Raw genomic sequence first — 21806 nt, forward strand, 5'->3', positions numbered from 1 at the left:
TTTATTCTTTTCCATGTAATTATTATTTTTCAACAATATTTAGTTAAAAGATTATTATTTCCACCACCAAATGTTCGTGGAAACCTTGTCAAAAATAACTTGACAATATAGGGAAGAATTTAGCTCTAGGCTTGTATTTAACTCCAATGGTCTATATATCTGCCTTTAGAACAGTACTACACTGTTTCAATTATTGTAGCTTTATATGGTTTGAAATCAGAAAATATATATCTGCTAGCTTTGTTCTTTTTCAAGATCGTTTTGGGTATCTAGAATTCATATTCCATATTAGGATAGATTTTTTTCTGAAAAATAAATATATAAATATATGATAGTTTCACCTAAAAAAGCAGAAAAAAATATGCTCTAATAAGAAAGAAAGCAAAAAGAAATATTGAAATGCTATCTTTAAATCATCAAACACTTGGTATCAGACAAATGAAACTGTTATGTGAGATTATCATTTTTAATTTTGGATAAATTGCTATAATACTAGATGTCAACCACTAAGCCAAGCATGGGAAGGAGGGATGGGGAGAGAATGGGGTGGGGATCGGGTGGGGGCTGACTGGGCGATGTGTGCATGTATGTCTACAAAAGTTTGTATCCCACTATGATGTATGAATACAGTGCACCAATAAAATAAAATTTAAAAAAAAAAAAAACAGGGCTCGGGTGTAGCTTGGAGGTAGAATGCCATTGGGTTAAATTCCTAGTTTCACACACACACATACACACACACACACACACACATACACCAAAAAAATAATAAAAAAATAAAATAAAATAAAAAATAAAAAAATAAACAGCAACTTTGTCATAAAGCATATTAACTCAATGTACCTTAAATAATACAAATTCTTAATTGAATTTTTAAATGAAATCAGTATCACTTGGACGATGGGTCATTAATGTTCTCAAGGTCTAAGATGCTCAAATTTCTACATGAACACATGAGGTCTAGCATGACTCAGTGCGATAGGTGGCATGATGGCTATGCCATCTAGCTCAATAAGAGTGAAAAATTGCAATAAAGAAAGTTAAAGGAATTAAATGATGAAAATCAAATACACAATGTCTAGGCCGGGCGTGGTGGTGCACGCTTGTAATCCCCGCGCTTGGGAGGCAGAGACAGGAGGATCGCGCAGGTTCGAAGCCAGCCGCGTGCGCTGGTTTAGGAGACCCTGTTTCAAAAATGAAAATGTAAAAAATAGGTCTGGGAGTGTAGCCCGGAGGTAGAAGGGCTTCCAGGAACCCCAGTGCCACCAAAAACAAACAAACAAACAAACAAACAAAAAACAAATACACAATGTCTGATTTTCTGAAAATTGTTACATTTCTTCAAAATGCCATAGTAAAATGTATAAAAAATCTTTTGCAGGGTGAGGTGGGGTGAGTGGGATGCTAACTTCTGTCATCATTGAAAAATATTCCAAAAGAAATACGACATTTCTTTGCCGAAAAATCCTTTGACAGAATAGCAATTTCCCTACCCTGCCCTGACTCTTTATACTCCAAAGTCCACTGGGATTCCTTGTTTGAGCAGACCCAGAAATGAGGGAGTGTTGTGGGTGAGTAGAAAAATAACCCCATCAGAACAAACTTCCCTGGGGATCTCTCCCTCAACATAGGTCCTGTATCCAGATGACTGCAAGACTTCCTGGAAATGAAAAACAGAAAATCTTTCTCACAATAAAGCTGAAAAGTCTCACACATATGCCATTTTTAAGCTTAAGGGACTAATTAGTAACCAAAAGTCTTAGGTCCTTTTCAAATGTTGAGTCATATAATTATGATCGAATACAAGATTTTTTCCTTAAAATTGGATATGCTTTCTTAAGCCTGGGAAATTGCCATTTTCTGTGTGACTGGCCTACTGGATGCAACATTACAAAGCTGTGGATAGCAGTGACTTGGCGTTCGCTCATTTGGTGTGGTAAGCATAGTTTTACTACAAATGGAGCTAAGCCCAAGGATAAGGCTTTTATACATGACTGTTTAGGAGCCTGATTTTTGTATCCCAAGAATGCTGACTTTTCTTCTTTGCTGCCTTTCAAGTTTGGCCAGTGGTCCACCTTTCTCTTTGAAATCATTTTTGAACTTTGGCCCCTGACTCCATAGCCTCTTTCAAACAATTATTTTTTTTTTCACTCTACAAGAAAGAACTTCATAAGTCATAGACTTTTCTTTCCTTTTATCAGGATATTTGAAGAGAATTTTTCTTTTTCTCTGGGCTAAGATGAAATAAGTATGAAGTGGTGGGGAAGAGGCACCATGGGCAAAGAAGTAGAGTGGTGTTATATTTTTAGGGTTTTTTTCCTCCCCTTCATTTAATGTTCATTTTTTTCTTCATTAATTACAAATATATGAGGTAGGTACTTTACTTATAAAAAATTGGAAAGGAAAAAACCCAGGGAAGGTGCATAGAATATTTACACAAGAAACTCCTTGGCATAATGCTTGGTACTTAGAAAACATTAAACCAAAGTTTATTTTCTTCCAGTAACTAATAATGAGAACCAGTGTTTGTGACCCTTCATTGTTAAGGACTTTAAAATGAAACATTTAATTCTCATAACAACCCCATGATGTGGGTACCAATATTACTATTAACTGAAGATAAGAAAAATGAGGCAATAAGAGGCTTAGTCACTTAACCAAAGTCATTGTGAAATGTCAGAGGTAGAATTTAAACGCAGACAGCCTGGCTCTAGACTCTATGCCATCTGTAAATAGTTATGCTTAGTTATGAAATTAAAATTATCAATAAAATGGATGTTGATGGGAAAATGCTTTATATGGCCATGACCAGAATAATACTGGGATTAATTTTCCCAACTCAGTGTCTTGAAATTCAGACTATCTATCTTTTGCTGTTTAGTCATAGTAATATTATAGGCCCACATATTTTCTGCATATTGAAGTTTTATTTATATGTCAAAATTCTCTATACATATAATATTTCATATATTGTAGATTTTCATATATTATATATTTTTGTAGTGCTTGGGTTGAACTCATAGCCTCATGCATGCTAGGCAAGCGCTTTGCCACTGAACTACATCTATCTACAGAGCTATTTAAAAATATTTTTATGGGCATTTCTATTAAATTTCCAACCTATGATAAAAATGATACTAGGAGTTGGGGATAATATAGATGTATTAACATTTTTTCCCAGTATTGTTTTGAGCCCTTATGATTCATAAGTGATCAAAATTTAAAAATCTCTGCCGCCGGGTGTGGTGGCACACACTTGTAATCCCAGCATTCCGGAGGCTGAGCCAGGAGGATCGTGGTTCAAGGACAAGCCTCATCTACTTAATGAGGCCCTCTGCAACTTAGTGAGACCCTGTTTCAAAATAAAAAAATAAAAAATAGGGCAGAGGGTGTAACTCAGAGGTCAAATCCCCCTGGGTTCCATCCCCAAATCCGCAAAAAAAAAAAAAAAAAAAAAAAAAAAATCTCTGCCTTTATGGAGTTTAAGTTCTGGCAAGTATATCCATTTCGTTTGAAACATTAGTTCATGGTCAACTGAAAAAGACTATAAAAGATACCCCAAACTAGCATATAATGTAAAAGATATTATTTCTGTATGAAAAGAAAAATGATTACTTCTGCTTCAGGTAGGTTTGGAGGTTGGAAACATCATTTGAGCTCAGTCATGAGGCATACGTTAAATGATTCACCATTGAAGACTGACTACGCATGGTGTAAAGTCATGGGCTGGGATGCCTCTGAATATCTACAATCAGAGCCTGAGAAGGGAATTTCGGTTCAAATAACATATTGGTAGAAACTTTCAAGGGAGTAAGAAAAGAGGATAGGGCAGAGGAAGAAGCCAGGCAAAGATGAAAGTTTAGGAGTAGTTTCACCTTATCCCACAAAGAACTCTGAAGCAAGGGAGTCCAGGGAACATGACTCCTAATGCTGGGGCGCCCCCCAATTCACAGCCTCTGCCCAAGGAGGCAGGTGTGGGCTATTAGCTGTTGAACCTTCAGCAGCCGGAAGCCTGGTAAAGTAAGATCTAAGATGGAAAAAAACAGCATTGTAATTCAGATCCTCTGATTTGAAGTTAGTGTTTGAAAGCAATCATAAAACCACCTTTTATTTTAATTGAAGGGAACCTATTATACAATATATGGCCAGTCTCAATCATATATATATGTATGTATGTATGTATGTATGTATATATGTATGTATAGTGGTACTGGGGTTCCTGGAAGCCCTTCTACCTCCCTGCTACACTCCCAGACCTATTTTATACCTTTTTTTTTTTTTTTTTTTTTTTTTGAAACAGGGTCTCTTAAGCCAGCACGGCTGGCTTCAAACCTGCGCGATCTTCCTATCTCCGCCTCCCAAGTGTGGGGATTATAAGCGTGTGCCACCACGCCTGGCCCTATTATGTTTTTGAAAACAGAATATACAAGTTTTTCTTTCTGATACAATTTAAATATCTTCCTCTAGATATCCTGCTGTTTCCTTTTATTTTTCCAGAAAGATTTTTTTTTTTGCATTACTGGGGATTGAACCCAGGGATAGTCTACCTCTGATCTACCCCCCTAGCCTTAATTTTTACTCTTTATTTTTGAAACAGGGTCTCACTAAGTTGTGGAGGGCCTCACTGAGTAGTTGAGACTGGCCACGAACCTGCAATCCTCCTGTCATAGACTCCCAAGTACTGTGATGCCCACACAGCCCTATTTTTAATTTTTAGTTGGTTTGTTTGTAAGTTTGTTTTTGTTTTGTTTTGTTTTGTTTTGTAGTACTGGGGATGGAACCCAGGGTCATTCTACCTCCAAGCTACACTCCCAACCCTATTTTTTAGTCTTTATTTTGAAACAGGGTCTCATTGAGTTGCAAATGGCCTCACTTAGTAGCTAAGGCTGTCCACAAACTGCGATCCTCCTGTCTCAGCCTCTCAAATACTGGGATTACAAGCATGTGCCACCACTCCTGGCTTTTAATTTTTATTTTGAAACAGGATCTCAGTAAGTTGTGGAGGGCCTCACTAAGTAGCTGAGGCTGGCTGTGAACACTCAATCCTCCTGTCTCAGCCTCCTAAGTACTGGGATTACAAGCGTGCACCACCATGCCCAGCTTCCAGAAAGAATTCTTTAAAATTTTTTCATGTCTTTAGACAAAATCTGCAATGTCAGTTTCTTCCTGGATTCCACCATCAATTTTTACTATGACCACATTTTCACACTAATGCTATCTCCTTGGCTTCTTATAAAATAGAGTTTGTAAAACCAGAGAGATACAGCTGAGATTTTCTTCTAGCTGGGATTCACACCTGGGAACTTATGAAGCAAAAGGGAGGTGGAAGAGTTGAAATTGCTGAAATGTTTGTTGTACACTTGTTTTCTAAATATTAAACATATCTAAGTATATAGAATTAATACTGACCTTTTTTAACAAAGTTCTTTATGATTAAAACCATAAAGAACTTCCCTATATTGAAGGTGATGAATAGACATTAACTAATTAACTTCTTACAATACTAATATAAAGGAAAGATATTGCTGGATAATCAATTATGTTTTAATTACCTTAATAACAAAGGTCCCAAACAGAACTCTCACTTTTTATTGTATATTCCAAGTGTATATATAAACCAGAAGCTGATTTATATATTAATTTTAAACAGAAGTTTCCAAACTTTCTCAATTCATGGGTAAGCAATTTATTTTATGGTATGCTTAGAAGAGAAGAAATATTTTTGTTTAGATCTATTTTGGTAGTTAGATCCAAAGAGCTTAATGATAGTAGATTGCACAGTAGAAAACAAACACTGCATTATCCTTCAAATTTAAAAATATTACTTGTAAAAAATATATTACTGGCACAACAGTGAGTTCCCTGCATTACAAAGGATACTTTAGTAAATGGTTTGGAAAACATGATTTAAATTACTGATTTGTGATAACATAACAAGGAATGAAAATATAAGTTATCTAAAAATTTGCTTTCTAGGAAATCATGTAAATCAAACTAGAAAGATTATTACTACTTTTTTTCTTGTCTCTATCATAGGTTATACTGTGACCTCTTTTTTCATGAGTAAATTGAGAAATTTGGATAGGAGAGGTAGCCCAGTGCTAGGAAGCTAGCCTAATGTTTATGAGGCCCTACAACAACAACAATATCATCAACAACAACAACAACAAACAAAAGAAGAGCTGAGCATGGTGTTGCATGTCTGTATTCCAGTACTTGGGAGGCTGAGAAGGATTTAGGTTAGAGGCCAGCCTCAACAATTTAGCAAGAATCTCAGTAATTTAGTGAAACCCCATTTCAAAAAAATAAAAAAAGGATTGGGAAAGTATCTCAGAGGTAGAATGCTCCTGGGTTCAACCCAGGAAGGAAGGAAGGAAGGAAGGAAGGAAGGAAGGAAGGAAGGAAGGAAGGAAGGAGAAAGGGAGAGGAGATGGAGGGAAAGGGGAGAAGGAGGAGTGAAAAAATAAAAGAAGGAAAGAAAGAAGTCTAAACTGAGGAAAATATAAGTTTAGTTCTGATTCTGTTTGGAGAAAATTTCTAATTTTCACTCAGATGTTTAAAATACACTTGATTTAAATCTGCTTAAATCTAACTTGTGCAGTAAAGAGGGAAAGCAACAACAAAATCTTTTTCTGAGTCATTAAATGGTATAAAAGAAATTCTTCTAGAGTGTAGTTTTAGTCTCATTTTAGTCTTTTTTTTACAATTTTTTTATTTGAATCACTAATGAAACTCATTAAATACCCATTGCACTATATTTCCAGGGTACATAAACTCTTTTTACTGAGGCTGATCAGCCTCCTCAACCTCTCATTTGTGTCCATGGTTACAGTTCATAACAAAGATTTTTTAGCATAATTACCTTTTCATAATGAAAATTAGGTATAAGAAAAGAGTTAGTAATAAAATTCTGTCAAAAGGCTTACCCAGTGCAACTAAAGACATGATTTATGTGGACTCAAACATTTAAGAACAGAACCCATGTATTTTGCTCTGGGTTTTCTCAGTTTTATGTTTGGTAAGATAATGAAACTAGACTTCACTTTCTGCACCAAGCCAGGTTGTCCAAGTGTAAAGATAGAGCCGGTTGGGTTTTCAGTGTCATTTGCACCTGTCTCCTAGAGAGACAGCACAATAAGCTAGAGCAAAGAGTGCCAGGGTAGGAGATGCCAGGCTCCTGGGGCTCAGTGCTGCTTTTTTTTTTTTTTTCTGTTTTGTGATTACAGGAAATTTACCTAACCTTTCACACGTTTGTTTTTCTCATCAAAGAATTTGGGGATAGGTAGAATATCTCATGTATCATCTCAAGCATTGGGATTGTGTGATTCTACCATAAGCTCAAAATTTTTAGGCAAAGCTATAAAATACTTCCACACTAATGTGTGTGCATGTAGGCATATATGTGCGCATGTTAAAAAAAATCCCTGTCATTTAAAAAAGAAATTTAAAAATTGTTAAAAAGCAAAATGCTATGTATCATCATGGAACAGTGTTATTGACCACTTGTAATCAACTTCTGGCAAGCTCATGACAATTTGAAAATGCCGAGAAAACAGATATCCTGGAGCTTAGGTCTTTAGAGGTCTGTGCACACAATCCTGTTTTGTTCGATGAGATTCTGAATTTTTTTTGTGTGTGTGTGGTTCTGGAGGTGGAACCCAGGGGCTTTTCTACCTCCAGGCTATCCTTCCAGACCTATTTTATACTTTATTTGGAAACAGGGTCTCACCAAGTTGCTGAGAGCCTCACCAAGTAGCTGAGGCTGACTTCGAACATGTGTGATCCTCCTCTCTCAGCCTCCCAAGCGCGGGGATTACAAGCGTGTGCCACCATGCCTTGCATGAAATTTTGAATTGTTAAAAAATGTATAGATAGCCGGGAGTGGTGGTGCGCGCTTGTAATCCCCATGCTTGGGAGGCAGAGACAGGAGGATCGCGCAGGTTCGAAGCCAGCCGCACGCGCTGGCTTAGGAGACCCTGTTTCCAAATAAAAATGTAAAAATAGGTCTGGGAGTGTGGCCCGGAGATAGAAGGGCTTCCAGGAAACCCAGTACCACCAAAAAAAAAAAAAAAATGTATAGATAAATCTACAGAAAAGAGGAAAGCAAAAATTCCTAGGCTAAACTGCTTCTAATCACCACTATTAGTGATGCTTGATATCAAGTTATTACCTTTCTAAGGTGAGATTTTCAAAATTTTTGTGTCATAGGCTACATAAGTATCTATGATGACTCTGCAGTATTCTTTTCCTCTCCTATATTAGAGAAGCAATACCTCAATAGGACAGGATTCAACTGTCCATTTAGTGTGTAATTTAACCGGAGTAAGTATACTTGACTGTTGTTGAGTGACAATACTTCCAAACTTTTGTTTTGATTTGAAAGCTTTGAAAGTTGACTTACATATTGTGATTATGGTAAAAATAAAATTAATGAGCTGGGATGTGGCTCAGTGGTAGAGTGTTTGCCTAACATGCCCATGACCCTAGGTTCAATCTCCAGGACCAAATAAAAATAAGTAAATAAGTATATATATTTATTTACCTTATTTAAAAAAATTATTGAGGGTGACTATGCAAGCTACAAAACTATAATTATTGATCTTTCTGTATGCCTCTAATAGAAGAAGATACAATGCTAACTTTTGATAAGTTGGTAAATATTCTGTATGAATAATGTTTAAAAAGTCTTCAAGGCTAATCTTCACCTTCTTTAGCTTTTGTTTTTACTTTTTTATTTCTCTGTTCTTACAAATAAAAATATTAATTTTTGTTCTTTAGATTATAAATCCTGTATTCTATTGTAGCTTTTATAAGAACAGCTCTATTTAATTATTTATTTATTTATTTATTTATTTATTTATTTAGTGGTGTTACTGCGGTTCCTGGAAACACTTTTACCTCCGGGCTACACTGCCAGACCTATTTTTATACTTTTTTTAAATTATTATTTCAAAACAGGGTCTCTTAAGCCAGCACGGCTGGCTTCAAACCTGCGTGATCCTCCTGTCTCCGCCTCCCAAGTGTGGGGATTACAAGTGTGCACCACCATGCCCGGCTAGGAACAGCTCTCTTTAATAGCCAATCATATCCTCACTTTCTCAACCAGAGATTTTTGCAAAATTTTCGGCGGGAGAAGGTCTCTCCATTATTTATCTGGGAAAGAAGTACTCCCACCTTTGGAAATTTCTTTTTTCATTCCTGTAACAAAAAATGTTAAATGTAATGACTCAAATTAAGTTGAATGGTTTTCCCAAATCCATAGGTTGGATTAAAATCTGACAAATCTTAAATCTCATAGGTTGAATTAAAATCTTGAATCACTACATTCTGTACTCTAAATTCTATAAAGTATTTTCAAATACCTTTTACAACGTTCAAATAATTTGCAATAAGCTGGGTCAGGCATAGGTGTCCATATCATTTGCAGAATAGGAAACGGGCCGGGCGTGGTGGCGCACGCTTTAAATCCCCGCGCTTGGGAGGCGGAGACAGGAGGATCGCGCTGGTTCGGAGCCAGCCTCTCTGCTTAAGAGACTCTGTTTCCACATAAAAATGTTAAAAAATAGGTCTGGGAGTGTAGCCCGTGGGAGTGTATACCGGAGGTAGAAGGGCTTCCAGGAATCCCAGTACCACCAAAAAAAAAAAAAAAAAAAAAAAAGAATAGGAAACGGAAGCAAATAATAGAAAACTAACCTGTCTTATGAGATTTAAGGCTGCAACACAGATTATCTTCGTCCCAGGCTTAAGCATTTTAAAAGATGTCAAAATGTACATGATTTTAGGTATCTCTTGACTCACCTGATCATTCTCTTAGTGCTTTTCTCAGTTAAAAGGAAAATCTTAAGTGTATAGCACTATAAGCAATAAGACTATTCTCTCTTTCAGAGGCTAAGAAAACAGGATATAGGGACAATTGAGACCACTATCTTGACATAAAAATGATATATACAGACTTAGCAATTTGAACATAATTTAAACTATGAACCACTGTGATGACAAGAGTAAAACGTGGGTCCCAGCAACCACCAAACGCTATGATCTGGGGTCCAGATGGAAATCTGGTACATAACTCATGAGAAAGACCATGTAAGTGACAAAAGGGCCACATGTTCATCAGCTACCAAATTTTATTGTACTCCTTTGAGCTTTTGAGGTGATGATGCTTAAGATTCAAGAAAGATGAAAATAAAAAGGGGAAAAAAAGCAAACGCCCCATCCCCATGGTGATTGGTGGAGTAATTGTGGGCATGGCCCCAAGATGATAGCAGCTTCTATTTAATCAATGTTGACAAGACTGGGGAGAGCTGGGCAGGTCCCAAGAGGTAATGTTTTACTCGGAAATCCACTCAACCTAATTTCAGTAATGTAGGGCTGTGGAGGGGCTTGGACCAAAGCCAGAAACAGGGCCATTAGAGCTCAATGTGGGCGATGGCAGCTGGGAACACCGCCATCCCTCCAGCAACATCGCAACCGGCTGCCTGGCTGAGCACACAGGCAGCCAGCCGCTGCTGCATATGCTCCTGGTATTTGCTCACCAACAGAGTGCACAGAAATGTTATGCTCCCTTTCGAGGAAATGAGCAGAATGCATAAAGGCAAGAGCTGTTTTCAGAATCGATCTCAGCAAGAATCAGAAAGTCAGTGTGAAATGGATCTTGCCTGCAAGGACCACTCTGAAATTATGTACTCAGATCCCCTTTGTCTTTTAAGACAAGCTTTGACCATTTCAAGTGAATGCAGAAATAACCCCCAACTTTATTGCTGTCCTAGAGTTTTGATCTTTCTTAAGAATGATAGTTGTGGATCAAGAATGTGAAAACTACTAGGGCTTTCCATTTTTCAAAATGTACATGATTCATTATAAACTCAACTTTGCAAATCTAAAGTTAACCCAGGAGAGATTATACCCCTTTGAGTCTGAGCCCTTCTTGTCTAGAAATTCTTTCTGTTAGCACTTTCCTCCCAACAAATAACATATCTTTATCGTAACTACTATCATGGAAAGTCCAAAAAGGCAGAGATTTTTGCTTCCTATTTTCATCATCACCACTGCTATATTTTCAGTTAGTAGAATAGCATATTACACACAGTAACACTTGGTTCATTCCACTGGATAAATACAAAAATGATAGACACATTTTTCTTCTGTTTTAAGACATACATCAACTCTGGAACATTAGAAATATGTGACTTTATTGTCTGTTATTAGTTTATCTCTCTCTTACTCAGGAACATTCTACCTCTGAGCTACACCTTTAGCCCTAGATTATTCTTGAGTTTGAAACAAGGTCTCACTAAGTTTCAGAAGGCCCCACTCCATTTCTGAGGCTGGCCACAAACCTGTGATCCTCCTGTCTCAGCTTCCCAAGTACTGAGATTACAGGTGTGAGCCTCCACCTCCATCTTAGTTTTTCTTTTTAAGTCAACACATAAATGATAAAATTCAAGAAGGCTTCCAGTGAACACATGATTTCTAAAAGGTCTTTGGGAAGAGCGATATTTTTGTTAAGGCTAAGGTGCCCAACATGGGCAGGGAACAGCTCTTTGTCAAACACTAACATTACCTATTCAAATTGAACATGCCTTTTGAGGTTAAATGGTATTTGTGCCATTTAAATTATGGCATATCAAGAGTGGAGATTAAATATGGTTTTGAGCCCCTAATTGATTCTCCTATAGATATATTGTTTGTTTGTTTGTTTGTTTATTTTTGGTGGTACTGGGGTTCCTGGAAGCCCGTCTATCTCCGGGGTACACTCCCAGACCTATTTTATTTTTGGAAACAGGGTCTCCTAAGCCAGCGCGCGCGGCTGGCTTCGAACCTGCGCGATCCTCCTGTCTCTGCCTCCCAAGCACAGGGATTACAAGCATGCACCACCACGCCCAGCCTAGATATATTGTTTATTTCTGAAAATGGTCATGTTTTACTTGAAAATCACCAAATTTTATATCTTAGAAAAATTTCCTTTTTAGTGCAAATCACTAAAATATAGCAGTAATTTTGTTTGTTTTGGAGACATTGTGTCTCATAATAGAATTGGATTTAGGGAATAGTTTTGCTTTAGTGAAGACCGATTTGGGGAAAAATTATATAATGATAGTAATGACTCAGTGAGAATAAGATCCCTGGTGACACCTCATACACACATACACACACACACACACATATACACATACATACATATATATGTGTATATATGCATATACATGTATATATATATATATATATATATATACACACACACATAAACTTTACATATAATAACATATATATGTGACCGGACACGGCGACACTTGTAATCCCAGCATTTGGGAGGCTGACACAGGAGGATCGTGGTTTGCAGATAGCTTCAGCTACTTAGTGAGGCCCTTTGCAACTAAGTGAGACCCTGTTTCAAAGTAAAGAATAAAAAATAGGGCTGGGGGTATAGATCAGAGGTAGAATGCCCTTGGGTTCCATCCCCAGTACTGTTAAAACACACACACACACACACACACACACACACACACACACACACACATATATGTGTATATATATATAGAAAGTCCGTGTGTCTTATCCTCGTTACTATAATAAAATGATATAAACTGAATGGCTTTAAACAACAGGAATTTCTGGAGGCCAGGAAGTCCAAAGTCAAGGTGGCAGCTGCTTCAGTTTGTGGGGTGAGGCCCTGCTGCTTCATGATGGCGCCTTCTCGCTGTATCCTCACACAGTGTAAGGAACTAGCTAGCTCTCTGTGATAGCTTTTATAAGAACAATCATGGAGGCTTGAGCTTTATTATTTAATTACCCCCAAAGGTGCCACCCTCTAATACTATCACCTTAGAGATGAGTATTTCTACATAGGGATTGTGGGGGAGGGATATTAAACATTCAAACCTTAGCAGTGTGACTCGCTTAAACCCGACTCGCTTAATTTCGCTTTTACTGTAATGTCTTAAGCAAAATAGCAGTATTAGTACTGAGATTTTGTGCTTAACATAAGTAAAAACACTATTCAGAGCTAAAGTGGACAAAGAAAAGCTTGTCTGCTCTTCCCCTTGCTGACGAGTCACGGTGACATCAGCGACTCCAGCTCTGCTCACTTGCCAGCTTCAGGCCGGTTACTTTACTCCCTTGCTGGATGTCACTTGGCACTGAAAATCTCACTTTTAGTCTTTTAGCTTCCACAGCCTCCTAAGTAACAACTGTCACAGAGGGAGGTTGGTCCTCCAAATGAGGAATGTGGTTATTTACCCTAATTGGATTGCGGTAATTGGAATGGCCAGCTGGCCTCAGCCATTTAACTGTCTGACGCTCACCATGATGATCAAAGTTTTTGTACAAAATACAGGAGATAACGTGTTAACCCATCCCTAGCATTTACAAATTATGCAGTTAGTGCCAGGAAGGGCCAAGACCAGATCCCACATTATGAAAGACTAAGAAGAGTTCTTCCCTCCATTTTTGAGCTGCCCTTAATAAGACTGATTTTAGATTTTGTAGGCTTCAGGAGTATCTGCCTGTGGACTCCTGTCCTCGCTCCGGCTCTGAGTTCATCCATCCTTCTTGGGCAAGGGAAGCAATTTAAAGCTGATCTCTCTGGATGGTTCTCTCTTAGGTTTGGAATTGCTGCCATTTGTTATCAGTGTGACTTTAGGTAAATTATTTATCTCCCTGTGTCTCAGCTTCCCCAGCTGTACACAGTGTGATTAAAACAGCTAAGTATGGAACAAGACCAAGTATACTCAGAACTGTTCTGAACACATAGTAAGGGCTTAAAAAATATTAGCTGTAGCTGAGTAGTTTGCACAAAAGACCAACAGTGTCATAATTTACTGTGTTTTCCAGGCGCTGAAGTTGCTGAATAGAGCAGGTTAGAAAGTGTAGATTTACCATTGCGGTCAACATGATCTATGATTTGCAATGACTTCTAAGGTTAGTATCAGTGGAAGAAGAAACAAGGTGACAATATGGAAGAATTCTCTCCTGCATTCAGTATCAAATACATCAATGAATATAGCAGGATTCCATTTATAATAAGTTCTACTTTGAGGTTAAAACCTTAACCAAACTCACATTTAGCATCCCATAAAAGTAGATCTAACTAGAGTTAAGTTTAAGGGTTCGTATATAGGGATTTTGAAAAAAATTATTAAAAGTTCTCAGCTAACCTCACTTGTATGGCTGTGAAAAATGTTTTGCGTATTTTTCTTCCCATGATTTCTTGGCAGCCTATCAAAGTCACACTGAATCCATTGACAACTCATTATAATCTTGTTACCTGGTCAGCCCTTCATCCAAAATAAAGATGACCACTTTTCTTAATGCTCAGTAATATCAATTAAAAAAATTTCTCTGCTCTTATATAAAATTTAAAATGTATGTTATATATATGATAGCTATATATAATATAAATATATATATATAATATATATAACTTATATATACATATATAAAACATATATATATGTTTTATATATATATATAAAACATATATTCAGCTGAACTGGGGTTCAGGTAAATGACATTTACTTTTGTAATAATCTAATGGGAATTCATTGATTTTTATGTTATGTTTTTTACATCTTGGAGCTAAAATAGTTATAATCTTAGAAGTTTATAGGTCACTAAAAACCTGTGGCCTCCAGCTACTTGGCATCTGGTGCTAAGTTGATAAAAGCAGGTTCATTCTTTACCTTTGCTTCTTTGTCCTTCTCTTGTGATAGAAGCTGGACAAGTAGGAGACTGGAACAAAAACAGATACTGTTGCTACCCTTAAAGAGTGTGTGCTTTAATGTCTGAATATCTTAATGGCCTTTTTCATTGATAACATTCTGTGGTTATGAATGTTAAAGATATGTTATGGAATCTTTCAGTGATGGCAAGGATATTTGCTTCCTTTTTTCCACTGTTTCTCCTGGATACATAGAATTCTTGGCACACTGAAAGTGCACAACAATTAATTGAACAAATAAATAACTAATTGTGATAAAAATACTTTGAAGCTAGGCATGATGGGCACACACCTGCAATCTCAGAACCTAGGAGGTTGAGATAGGAGGATCACAGATTTGAGGCCAGCTTGAGGTAACTTGGTGAGACCTTTTTTCAAAATAAAAGATAAAATGGGCTGGGCATGTAATTCTGAGGTAGAATGCCCCTGGGTTCGATCCCCTTTCCCACATGCAAAAAAAATAATTTTAATCATTTTGGAGAAAATATGTAGCTGTTGGAAGTTCTTTATTGAGAAACAGACTATGATGACTTCCTATGATAATGAACAGATTTGTGCCAAATTTGACCTTTGACGTAGGCCCAAGCAGAGAATAGCAGGAGAGAGTGGTGGAATCTGAGATTTAACCTGATTCTACTCCAACAGAGACAAAAAGAATGGCTGCATCTTGAAGCATTTGAATTTTTGCTCTTTTGTTTCTCCTCTTTTGAGTTTTTTTACATTGTATTCCATAAATACAAAATTCTTATCACTTTACCCCAACCATCTTCCCTTTAATTTTTGAGTTTTCTTATTTCCCTATAATCACATATAACAGTTCCCAAATTTTTATTTTAGTAGATATTTGAAGTCTTCTGCTGCTACAACTAGCATTTATTTATTTATTTATTTATTTATTTATTTATTTATTTATTTAGCGGGACTGTGGATTGAACCCAAGGGCATTCTACCTCAGAGCTACACTCCAGCCCTATTTTTTATTTTTTATTTTGAAACAGGGTCTCACTGCGTTACAAAGTGCACACTAAGTAGCCGAGGCTGTCCGCAAACCGCTCTCCTCCTGTCTCAGTTTCCCAAATGCTGGGATTACAAGCGTGCACCACCATACCTAGCTAATTGTTCCTTCTATTTACTTCTGAAAAGCTGAAATAAGTATATACTCCTTTTTCTGTTTAAAAAAGGTACCCAAATGTTCTGATAAGATTATCAAACTACTTTGGGCATATATGTGGTATCTAAAGGTTTGGACAGTGCCAAGGAGCTGTATGAGTTCTCTAAAAGAATTCTGGGTTGCTCTAGAAGGAGTAAATAAATCTGGAAGATTTCTTTTGTCAGAAAATTAAATGTTTCACTAGCGAAATTCTCAAATCCCTGAGGACTACTCCTGATATATTGAATATTGTGCTGATTAGAACTGAGCTCCTTTTACCCAAGAACTTACTTGTATTGGTGCACTGTTCTTCCAAAGTTAATAATTGTCAACTTGGAGGGATATAGCCTTAACAAGTCTTTATAAGAATGGTAGGTAGCACCTACCAATAGAATAACTACATTTTATATATAGGTTATAGTGACTAATGAAGCCTACTAAATAAATAAGACTACAAAATTTTAGTAAAACCATGGTCAATTGAAGGTAAAATTACCCATCATAGCTACTTACTTTTTTTTTTTTTTACCAGACCAGCCTGGTTTGATTCTAGAAACCAACTGTATTTTAAAGGAAATAAATATTTTCTCCTGCTGAAGAGATTTTTAAAAGGATATTGCTAGATAAGTGTAGGAAGGAGTTCCAAAAATTTGTTTCACAGGTGAGGTCCCATTTGGATATAAATATTTATCTGAATATAAATACATAGCTGACTGATTTAAAAGGAACATACATTTTTTATGAGGTCTTCTAATGGGCCCTACTTTTCTACTCACAACATCTCCTCCCAAGACCAAATTCATTTTATTTAGTATTTCTAGTTCAGTCTAGAGCCTGTCTCTAGACTGGAATATTTAGTATTAGGAATTGATATTTAGTATTAGAAATTAATATTAGGAATTAATACTTAGTGTTAGGAATATTTAGTATTTAATATTGGGAATAGGAATATTTAGTATTAGGAATAAGAATATTTAGTATTCCTAGTTCAATCTAGAGCCCGGCTGGATTACACTTTGCTCAAGTGTCATCAAAGCCTACCCATTATCATCAAATACAAATGTGTTAGCCCAACAAGATTCCACTAGCTCTGGTTTATCTTTCTAAGAAAAACTAACAGCTCTGAAACATTAAGAGGAGAGAAATCAATAGAAAAAATTTTATATTAAAGGATTTGGTTATTTTAAGTATGCTTAAACAAACGGTAGCATAGCATGGCTGGCATTCATGAACTTAGGTGTTCTCACAATTCCATAATGGACAAAAATGATTTCCTGTGCCTAAAGTCTTTGAGCATACAGTGTGAGTTATGCTGAACATCTGGTTTCCTTCTGGGAGTCTGGATTTGGTACATGCTAGGCAGAAGGTGCCTACATGATCATTCCCCTGTACACACTTTGGACTTGTAGGCTTAAGTGAGCTCCCTTAGTAGATGACATTTAACATGTGTTATTACAGTTCATTGCCGGAAGAATTAAGTACATCATTATAATGTCACAGGAGAAGACTTGTGCTTCCTCTAATCTTTACCCAGGCAACTTTTTGCTTTGCTTATTCTGCTTTGTGTCCTTTCACTGTAATAATTTGTAGCCACAAATAGGACTGTTTGGTGAGTCTTATAAGTCCTTTTAGCAAATCATTGAACCTAAGAGTAGACTTGGCATGGAGAAAAAGGATGTTACCATTTAGTAACATGGTTAATGTCAGGGTAAAGAAATTCTCTTTAGACAGGTTGGCATATTAGTAAACTATTTTGTAGCATAGCATCAGTTGACTTAGTTCTGTAGGGAAGACTTCAGGGGAAGAAATCCTCCTTCAAAAAGATTTAATGTCCTACTTGTTATTCAAGTAATATATGTCCTATGTATAAGTCTGTTCAGTTGAAATGTGCTTGGCTGTAAGAAACTAAAAACTAGTACAGGGCTTTGAAGAGGTTGTTTATCTCATACAGTACAAAGTGAAGGGAAAAGATGGAGTACCATCATTCCGTGAATGTTTTATCTTCTGCTCCACCTGCTAATGAATAGATTTTGTCTTCATGGTCATGGCTTAGCTGCCATACCACCAGGTATTCTTTGATGCCCTATCCATTATGAATAAGAGAACGCACAAGGCAAAAACCAGCTCTGCCCTTGCCAGAGAATTTGTTCTGTAGGTAATTAACCACTGTTGTCACATGGCCATTCCCATCTTCAATAGAAGCAAAAAAAATTCAAGTATTTCACTTTTCCATCATTTTAGTAATAGAAGTAAGAGGACAGATGCATAGTGATCTACATGAATTTGAATACTAATGGGACAGGAAAACGAGTATCTTTGATTCCCTATGTGACTATACCATATGTTGCTACCCTCATTGTAAAGTTAAGGGGTTATTTCCATTGAGTGGAACAATGGAAATGCCCCCAACATCATGAATTTCATGTGTTCCACTAAACAGCTTCCTAGAGGTAATCTTTTGTGGACTTGGAAATTGGATAACGATTCTTTTTTATCTTAAAGCTCTTGTGGTATGAAATGAAGAAATGCATTGTGCCATTGTAAAATCAGATGAGACAAAATACTAACTCTGCTTTTTCCTCCCACCCATCTTGTTTCTTTCTCAGAAGCTGTAGATGAAACCAAACCTAAAGAAAGTGCCCGGCAGGATGAGGGTAAAGAAGAAGAACGTGAGGCTGACCAAGAACATGCCTGAACTTTAAGAAATGGCTTTCCACGTCCCACTCTCCCCTCTCCTGAGCCCTGTCTCTCCTGCCCTCTCTCAACTCCACGCTGAGCTTTCCCTTCCTGTCCTGCTCACGTCTGTGAGTCTGTCCTCTCCCACCCACTAGCCCTCTTTCTCTCTGTGTGGCAAACATTTAAAAAAAAAAAGCAGGAAAGATCCCAAGTCAAACAGTGTGGCTTAAACATTTTTTGTTTCTTGGTGTTGTTATGGCGAGTTTTTGGTAATGATGATCCAATCATTTTGGGAAATTCTTGCACTGTATCCCAGTTTTTTGATCTGGTGCGTGTGGCCCTGTGGGAGTCCACTTTCCTCTCTATCTCTCTGTTCTAAGTGTGTGTGCAATGTTCCGTTCATCTGAGGAGTCCAAAATATTGAGTGAATTCAAAATCAGTTTTGTTTTCCTCCTTTTCAATGTGATGGAATGAACAAAAAGGAAAAAAAATCAAAATCCCAGTTTGTTTTAAAAATAAATAAATAAATAAATGAATAAATAAAGCAAATGTGCCAATTAGCGTAACTTGTGGCTCTAAGGCTCCTTTTTCAATCTGAATATTAATAAATCATGAGAGTAATCAAACTTCAGTGGTTATGTGTTTCTGTTTTATCTCCCTTTTAGTGGGTTGGACCCATTAGGATCTTATATTTCATTTTTGGCCTGGCCTCTCAGCCAGACCCCAACAATCCTGACAAGAAGAGCAGAGATGAAGCCCAAAGTTCTGGTCATGATCAGTGGCTCCAGGTCATGATGGAAGTGTTGTGAGCCATATGAGCTTGCTACTGCTGCCCTAACAAAGTACCACAGACCCGGGCAACTTAAGTGACAGATGCTTATTATCTCATAGGTATGACATCTGGAAGTCTGAAACCAAGATGCTGGCAGAATTGATTCCTTATGAGGGCTCTAAGAAAATGATCTGTTGCAGCTTCTCTCCTTGGCTTCTAGATGACTGTCTTTTCCTTGTACCTTTTCATATCTTCCCTCTATGCATGTTTTAGTATCCAAATTTTCCCTTTGTCTAAGGATACCAGCCATGTTAGATCAGGATTCACTCTAATGACCTCATTTGAACTTGTTGACTTCTGTCAACACCTTCTTCAAATAAGGTCACGTTTTAAGATGCTAGACTTATAGCATTCAACATCTGAATTTAAAGAGTTAACAAAGTTTTGCTCATGATAAGCACTGAGACTCACATTTACTTATATAACCACAGAGTATTATTTATGATTCAGAAGTTTGGCCTATTCAAATAAAAGACCATAACAGATTTTACTAATTATTATAGAGATATACATAGCTCTTAGAAACGTCCAATACTTGTTTAGATGATTTATTTTAATCCAAATATTGAGCTGGTCCATTCAATCACTTATAGTTTATGAATTTCTATTGGAGTTATAATCCCCATGCAGGCATGTATCATATTGTTGATTAGTTACAAATATTACACTTGCTGATGGTGATAGTATATAAGAAAAGGTATACATTTTGCACATTCGTTGTGAGACCTTTTCAAATTTTTTTCCAGTTCCAGTTTTTTAAATAATTTGCTAGAAGGTAAGTAGTTCTTATGAAAAACAAAACAATGTTCCTAAGTCCTGAAGAATCTATGCTGCTTATTTCTCCATAAAATTTTAAAATACATTCTGGTACAAATACTCTGCTCTGGCCCTGGTTTCCTTGCATAGAATAGAATGGCCAGGTGACACCCTCTGTTTTCCTACACTCGTCTGCACATAGAATTTCTAAACTGGGGAAAGATAACTAAGTGAAAAAGAAATGCTTCAAAATGACAACAACAATCCTAGAAATCAATCCTCTTAGGAGGTTCAACGTATACCTTGGTAACTGCTCAGTTTTATTGGAGCCTACTTAATGCTGCAAAGAGAGCTGACATCCCATAAAGAATGCTCTCTCCCCTGGTCATGGAAGTTTTGCATGGGTTATTAACAATAAGTGGAGTTTTCATTAAAAGAAGCCACTATAAAAATTTCAGAAAGACCCAGGCATGATGGCGCATGCCTGTAGTCCCAACATTCGGGAGGCTGAGACCAGAGGATTGCAGTTTGCAAACAGCCTCAGCTACTTAGTGAGGCCCTCCATAACTTAGTGAGACCCTGTTTCAAAATAAAGAATAAAAAATAGGACATGGGGTATAGCTTGGAGGTTGAATACCCCTGGGGTCCATCCCCAAACCTAAAAAAATAAAAGAAAGAAAAGAAAAAGAAAAAATAGCAGAAAGTATCAGTACTGGATATTAAAAACAATTTAAGAGTTTGATTTCGTTCTGCATTGGTATGATTTCTATGGAGCAAGTATTTGGGATGCAAATATAATCTGATTAAAATCTCATCAGATGTGAGTTAAGATGTTAGAAACGATCATCCATGGATTGGAGCCAACTCACAGAGAGTGTCAAGTCACTTACTGTTTCAGAAATTATATTTTGCCTCAAAATTGCCTTGATTTGTTTTTTTATTTTTCTTATTTTCTTTTCTGTTTGGTTATATAAGTGCTCTCATTTACCTCCTAAATCTGTCCCTCAGAGCAACATTGTTTTTACTTGGATAAATTCAATTTCCTCAAACACAACTCTATACTTCTCCTACGGAATCCACACTTATACTGAAGACAAACAGTAGCATCAGATTTTTTTTTTCCAGTACTGGGGATGGAATCCAGAGTTATTGTAACTTTGAGCTACACCCCTAATCCTATTTTTCTAGTCTTTTTATTTTTGAAACAGGGTCTCACTGAATTGCGAAGGGCCTCACTGAGTAGATGAGGCTGTCTGAGAACCACAGTTCTCTGGTCTCAGCATCCTGAATGCTGGAATTAAAAGCGTGCACCACCACGTGCGGCTACAAACATATATTTCTATATATTGTTTAGCAGTTTTACTCATTGTGTTAGAGTTAGGATTTCCTTTTTATTTATGGACATCTATTTGTATTTGACTTATACAGTGTTGGTTTCTGAATGGAATTTTAAAGGTAGATGAGAGACATTAAAGGATAATAATGGTCCTAAAGACAAACCAAGGATGATTGCAGTTCTCACGCTGAAACAAAACATTATGGTTCATGATTATACACAGCACAGATAGTCAGGGTATTATTAAAAACCACAGACCATTCAATACTAAGAAACGTAGCTTCCAAGTTCTGTTCAGAATGCAACAGAAGTTGTTGATACTAAAACACTTCCATCC

At 36.9% G+C, this 21806-nt stretch overlaps 1 protein-coding gene across 1 annotated transcript in view; it reads left to right on the forward strand.

Moving 5' to 3' along the window:
• Window positions 1-18564, forward strand: part of GAP43 (growth associated protein 43) — a gene marked incomplete at both ends in the record, with an annotated part of 107113 nt that extends 88549 nt beyond the window's left edge. The window contains one exon of the mRNA XM_080696045.1: window positions 18476-18564. Coding sequence (XP_080552171.1) covers window positions 18476-18564 — 89 coding nt within the window. The remainder of the gene's footprint in view (window positions 1-18475) is intronic.
• Between the last annotated feature and the right edge of the window lie 3242 nt (window positions 18565-21806).

The sequence above is a fragment of the Muscardinus avellanarius genome (genome assembly GCF_963383645.1).
Source record: "Muscardinus avellanarius genome assembly, chromosome: 5".
Classification (NCBI taxonomy): Eukaryota; Metazoa; Chordata; class Mammalia; order Rodentia; family Gliridae; genus Muscardinus; species Muscardinus avellanarius.